The sequence below is a fragment of the Dermacentor andersoni genome, chromosome 8, assembly GCF_023375885.2.
Source record: "Dermacentor andersoni chromosome 8, qqDerAnde1_hic_scaffold, whole genome shotgun sequence".
Taxonomy (NCBI): domain Eukaryota; kingdom Metazoa; phylum Arthropoda; class Arachnida; order Ixodida; family Ixodidae; genus Dermacentor; species Dermacentor andersoni.
Window position 1 is genome coordinate 46,900,286 of NC_092821.1, and position 6,539 is coordinate 46,906,824.

General features: G+C 51.2%; 1 protein-coding gene across 1 annotated transcript; it reads right to left on the reverse strand.

Annotated features, from left to right (window-relative positions):
• Nucleotides 1-973: 973 nt before the first annotated feature.
• LOC126526476 (uncharacterized) lies at nt 974-2,608 on the reverse strand. The gene has a single exon (XM_050174400.2). It carries the CDS (start codon nt 2,606-2,608, stop codon nt 974-976), a length of 1,635 nt encoding a protein of 544 aa, XP_050030357.1.
• Nucleotides 2,609-6,539: the final 3,931 nt, after the last annotated feature.

The following is a 6,539-nucleotide window of genomic DNA, read 5'->3' on the forward strand; positions in this document are numbered from 1 at the left end:
TCGGCGATCTTCTTCCTTAGACTTCGGTTGGTTCGTCGCTTCTGCCACCTCGCCTTTATGGACTGCTTGGCTTCTATCAGGTGGGCCAGCCGACTGTCCATCTTGTCTATCCGTTCGTCCGTCTCCAGCTCTTTGGTGGCTCCTTCCATCGTCTCAACGACGTTGGCCGCCCATTGCTCGATGTTCGTAATGTCCAATTGCACCGCGGGTAGCGCCTTTCGAAAGGCGTCCCAATCCGTAATGCGATGCTTCCTTATGCCGCTGTTGCCTCGGCCTTCGAGCGGTATGACGACCTCCACGATGTAGTGATCGCTGCCCAGCCCTTGGCCCGTGTTTCTCCATTTTGCTTCTCTCGATCCTCCGTCGGTTTTCACGAAGGTAAGGTCCGGAATGGTGTCTTACGTAACCGATGTGCCGATCCTGGTGGGAAAGGCCGGATCCGTGATTAGGTTCAGTCCCACGTCGGTGGCGTCTTGCATGAGCTCTCTCCCCTTGACCGTCGTTCTGTGGTAGCCCCAGTCTTGGCTCGGAGCGTTAAAGTCTCCGCACACTACGAGCGTATTGCTTCCCGCGACTGAACTCACTTTGTGGAAGAGTGCCTTGAATTTCTGTTGTCCGTGGGACGGATTGCTGTAGACGTTCACCAGGAAAGTGCTCTCCTTCCTCCTCTTGCCCGTGATTACTTCCACCGTGCAGTGTTCGATGGCGCTTCTGCCGATCAGTTCGTGTTCCATGAAGGTGATCCCTTTCCTAACGAAGGTGCAGACCCCTCTGCACTTGCCCTTGGACGTGTCCCTTTTGCTCGGCGGGCTGTCGTGCGACCGGTAGCCAGGTAGTCTCGGCGTCTCTTCGCTGTGCGTTTCTTGAATCATTATGACGTCTGGTTTCCTCGTTCGTTGCTGCAAGTGTTGCTGCAGCACCGCTCTCTTGCCGGTAAAGCCGTTGCAGTTCCAGTGCCAGACCAAGAGGTCTCTCACTGGCGGTGTGGATGCTGCTGTACGTGCTGTCCCGTCCATGATTGCTGCAGTTTGGCGATGATCTGTGCTTCCATACCTTGTATTTGTGCTTGTATCTGCGTCTCCAGCTGTGCTTGCATCTGCGCCATCATGTTCTGGATCGTGCTCTGTATGTTCGTTGCCATCTGCTGAACTGTTTGCGCGAGCGTAGTGAGGCGTTCGTTGGTTACCTTGCTGGTCGCCTCAAGACGGTCGAGTCTGTCGTCCTGTTTTTCGATTCTCTCCATTATCTTTCGTTCCTTGGCGCCCTCTATAGCTCTCCGCTTGGGAGCCGGTCCTGCCTCTTTCATGGCTCTCGGGTCCACCTCGAACTCTGGTTCGTCCTCGGTTATCTCTTCTTGTTTCCTCTCTTGTGCTGGCTTCGGCAGTAGCTGCTGCTGTTGCTGCAGCCCAATTAATGTCGTTAGCTTCTCGTTGATTTCCTTGATGGTTGCGTCCTGTTGGGCGAGCCTCCGCTTTAGCATCTCGTTCTCGTCTCTCAGGGCTTTTACCACACCGTTCTCTTCTTGGATCTTCTTCGCGGCGTTTTGCGCTGGTGGTTGTCTCTTCTCTGCCATGTTTGCCTTGACTGCGTCGGCCCAGGCGACTCTCTCCCTCGACTGTGACGGTCTGTGGCGGCTGGCGCTCCTGCCTCCCTTGCGGTTGTCCCTCTTGCGGCTGCTGTTGCGCTGCCTCGATTCCCCGCGGGGTCTCTCGGCAGACGGCGCTCGCAGCGGCGGAAAGCTTTCCGGATCCGGTTGTTGCTGCATGGCTTCCATCTTGCGTTCCCATTGCCGTTTTTTGACCACGTATGGCATCTTGTACTTGTTTTTGCATTCCCTCTCGCCCGTAGGATGCTGTCCCCCGCAGAGCTTGCACTTGGGCTTGCATTCGTGTTTGTGATCCTCGCTGGGGTTCACGATTCCGCAGCCGAAGCACACTCTGGCGTTGGGATTCGAGCATACGTCTCTTCTATGGGCGACCTTGCCGCATTGCCTGCACACGTCAAAGTGCTTGCGGTAAAGCCCGCACCTGACTAATATCGAGCCATACTTGACGTAGTTAGTTACTTTCTGTCCTGCGAAGAGTACTATCACCGTGGTTGTATTTCCGACTCTGTGCGCCTCCACCGCTAGGGGGTTGCACGCGTTCACGATGTTTTCGGCTATCTTCTCCGGTGAGTCGTCTACGGCTATGCCTCGGATGACTCCCTTGACCGTGCCGTCCGGCGCCGTTCGGTAAGCGCTGACTTCGTATGTCCTGCCTCCTATGTTAAGGGCTTTGACCTTAGAGTATAGCGTGGCACGCCTCTCGTCCGGGGTGCTGACCACGATGATGTTTTGCTGCGCGTTCGTGCAGATGGTGTCTGCTTTGCCTTCTTCCTTCGTTACTCGAGCCACCGTCATGACGGCCGACATAATTATTGAAACCTCAGTTCTCGCTACGTTGAGACCTCCACGTGGCCTCATGACTATCTTGGTGTCTTCTTTCGGCATGTCTGTCGGCATCCCCGCTGCTTTCGTTACCGAGGCTGCAACTCTCTTAGCAAAGCTGGCCCTAGTCTTGGGTCTAGACTGGCGAGGAATGGCGGCGGACTCATCGTCCGCCGCCATTACTCCTTCCGATTTCGGTTTCGGGCTCGCGTGTTTTGAACGGCAGCCTGTACAATAGACGCCAGCTCCGCTGATTGGCGCGGCCATTTTTAACGCGACAGCGTTAAGGAGCTCGTGTTGCAGAGAAGCCGGTGTCGTCGGCGTCGGTGGCGTTGGCCGTGAGCGATAAATCCCGCAAGGCAATTCATAAATAAAAACAACTTGCAAGATGTGCTAGGTGGGAATCGTACCAGGGTCTCCGGATTGTGAGACGGAGACGCTACCACTCAGCCATGAGATCGATGGTTCAAAGCGCGACAAAAGCGCCTCTAGCGATTGCGGTGTTTCGAGTTCCACTCTTGAAGGCGAAGCTTCAGCGTCGTCCAATTTTTTTTTCTTTCGCTTCTACTGCTAAACCACGTGGTGCCTTGGCCGGCAATCGTTTTATATTTTGTAAAAATCATTGGGAGAAATCCTTACAAGCCTCCACCGAATCTGTGCCAGCCGCAATTTCGTGAATGCCACACGTTTTCTGAAATTATGAAATGTTTATTTTGCTCTATAATAATGCTCGTTCCCGGCTTTTTGGCATTCCTCCAGAGGGGTGGAACCAGGTACGTCGCAATAGCTGCCGTACAAAGCTCCACCGGAAGGCATGAGCTGGAAAACTAAATTACAAGTATGTATCCTTTTGGCATGTAGACTTCACAGCAATACGGCGTGTAGAGGCGAAACGTGTGTATGTGGTGAATGGTCGGCATTACAAACGAAAGCAATTCACTTTTACATACATGGCGTAAAATATAGACTCCTACCAAACAATACCATAAAATATGAAAACATCTGGGGCGGAATTTGCAATGCTTTTTGTTCGTAAGTGCTGTTCTTGATTGGCTGATCGCATTCGCTAATTATGTCCTCCATCAACAGGCACGCCCCCAGAGGAAGGCCCGGGTGCCCCCCCCCCCCCCCAAATTAAGCGGCATACTGTCCCCTCCCTGCCCACGCCACCACTTCTCACACACATTCCTAAAGCTCTGACAAATTAATCAATTCGGCGGTCAACATTTTCCACCATTTTACAGCGAAAGCTGTATATAAATAACCTTTCGTAGTTGTTTCAGCGTCCCTCAAGAGAAGAAATCAACATGTGGGCCGATCCTGGTGATTTTGCAGAAAGGGTCCAAGCTCAGTGGCACATATCCCTGTGGGCCGGGAAAAAGTGCCCTTCGGGATCATCGGGACAGGCCCACGTATGGGGAGTGCTTATCGACTGCGTCTCCTCTGCCGCAGGTCGGCCTGGCAGGATACCTTGGGATGGATCCGCGGTGGAGGTAAAGCACTTTGCTTTTCGTTTGAGAGCTTTGACTGTCGTCAGCTTCCGCTGCCATTTCATCTTCACAGAGTGGAATTGTTGTCAATGTTTCCGTAATATTAAATGACGGTATATTATCGGCCTCTCCTGGGGTGTGAAGGCCAGTTTTCTCCTCAATTCGGTGCCCGCGCGATCAATTCGAGGAGAGTTCAGTTGTTACCATTTATTCAACGATGATGCGCATCGCAGTTGCCTCGTTAGTTCAACCTTCTTTATTTAGAATGATACAGGGACCAGGAAAGCGATTCGGTTCGTAGTCAGCCGGTCTGTGTGCTCGTGCAACGAGTTACGGCCGGAGAAAACGCCAGTCGCGTTTAACTTTTCCTTTTGCAACATTATTTCCTCGAGTGACTGCTCTCCGCGAGGCTGGCAGATCCCCAGAATAACATAAGGTGGAGAATAACATAACGCGGAACAGCGTCCATCATCAGAGCCTGCAATAATCGTTAAATCAAGAGCAATATGACTGTCACCCGTTACCTCGTCTGGCTTTTTCCTAATTGTACAGAACTTTTCCTGCAAAATTGGCAACTGGAAACAAGAGTCGCAAGGAGTTGAGAAATTAAGCGATCTACTAAGGGAGAGAGCCAAGGCAACAGCCAAACAGGAAGGAAAAGCGCAAATTGACAAATATACCCGTTATGGATCAACATCTTTTTATTTAAAAAGTAAGTAGAGACAACGCCGCCGAAAGCGGAGAATATTTCCTTGTGTCTTGAATCACGCTTCCACAGGTATCAGTCGAGCCGTCTGATGTAGCCACTTCTCTGCGTTGCTAATGTGGGTTTTTTCTAACCTTCCGCGGCGGGCGCAGTAAGTCTAGAACCGCAGCTTCCTGCGCTCTACGCGGTTTTATTGAACTGGTGACCGCGCATGGTTAACCAACTTCCCCAATAACAACCCGAGATTACTTTGGCACTTAAATTGGTGGAGCAGTAAACGAGGGATCTAAAACAACTGTGATTGCTCCAAAAATATATACATTTCTCACAAATTCTTCCAAAGCTAATTAAAAGAACGCTACTACAGATCTTTATTTTACACTATCGTTGTTTGTTGTGGTGAGTGTTTAACCATTGCATCTTTCATGCTCTAGTCCATTTGATGTGGTTCCTTGTTTGCCAAGTAAAAGGGAGGTGTATCTCATAGGCGTTCCTGTGAGATACACCTTATTTCTATTGTCATTTGCGGGTTTACGCGTCTTATTGGCGAATGGTGGGCCTTATTCACAGTTGTATTAGTGTAAGGAAGAAAAAGTGCGCCGTGCCGAGCTCCGCAGCCGGATCGCCAGCGCTACTGAAGTGGGGCTCGGGCTAGACGCTGTTCCTTCTTTGCCATATAGTAAAGGTACATTCCCCCTACCCACATTTACATAGAAAGGTTACCTTGGGTTGGGGCCGCTCGAAAAAGAAAAGTCCTCGATACGTGCCTGTCCATTACTATTAGCTCGCACGAACGCTTTAAGCGTAAGAACGCTTTGTGACTATGGGCCCTGATTTCCAAGCATTCGCGCCTTCCCAGGCATAATTTCCTGCACTTTTAAGAGCACAAACACACGGGAACTGTGCGCTGCAGAACAACTTGGCCTAAGCCGACGCGATGGTACGCCAAGTGCACAGACGTGGCCACAACACATGGTCTCAGCCAGACCATTTTAGACGCTCGCAGAATGCCTTCTGCTCGCACAAAATGCAAATGTGCTGGTGCAAAGTCCGTTTTCAGTCGTTCAGAAAACAGAATTTTAGAGTTGTCGCTTTTTGAGCTCGTCGGCGTTATCTTTAGCGCAAGGAACACACTTCAGTTTTATCGCCTTTGGCAATCGGTCGTCGCGTTTTCGGCAAGCGTGAAGCCCGAAAGAAGGTATACGTTGTAGCGGGGCAATAAAAAGGGTAACAAACGTGTCCCACTAAAATTCGGCACACGCCAAACTAACTGTGTAACCAGGGCCGAGCTGCTTTTCGCTAACTGCGTCACAACGCCAGGCGTGGCGAGCGTGCCTCAAAAGTATCCCTAAAGGTAGCAAAATTAGTTACAATAACGTTGGCGGTCAGGGAAAGTGTCGCGAACTTGTCCCAGTAAGATTCCGTGCACGCGAAACTCACCATGGTCGAGCTGCTTTTAGCTAACTGCGTCACAAAGCCGGGTGCGGCTAGCGTGGCCGAAAACACTACCGAAATAAGGTACTCTAATGTTGGGGCTCATAGAAAGCGACGAAAACAACTCCAAGCACGAGTAATTAAGTCAAATTAACTGCGGCAGGACCGCTGAGCTGTTTTTCGCTAACTGCATCACAAGTCTAGGTTTTGTACCGCAAAAGCCAAATTTGCTTGAAATGCGTCGCAGACGGTCAAACAAAATTGCTCACCTTGCCGCACTTCCATAGTGCAGTGGTACCGTGTCGAAGTGCAAAATGAACGCAAGAATGCGCCTTCATCGAGCCCAACAAACCAGGCGTAATCCAAAAAGAATAAAGGCAGTCGGGTCACTGAAGCGACCAACGCTCACATGCGCTGCCGGCCTCGCTCACTTCGGCGGCGTGTCTTAAGCATGACACATGCATCTGACTCGTCATTGGCC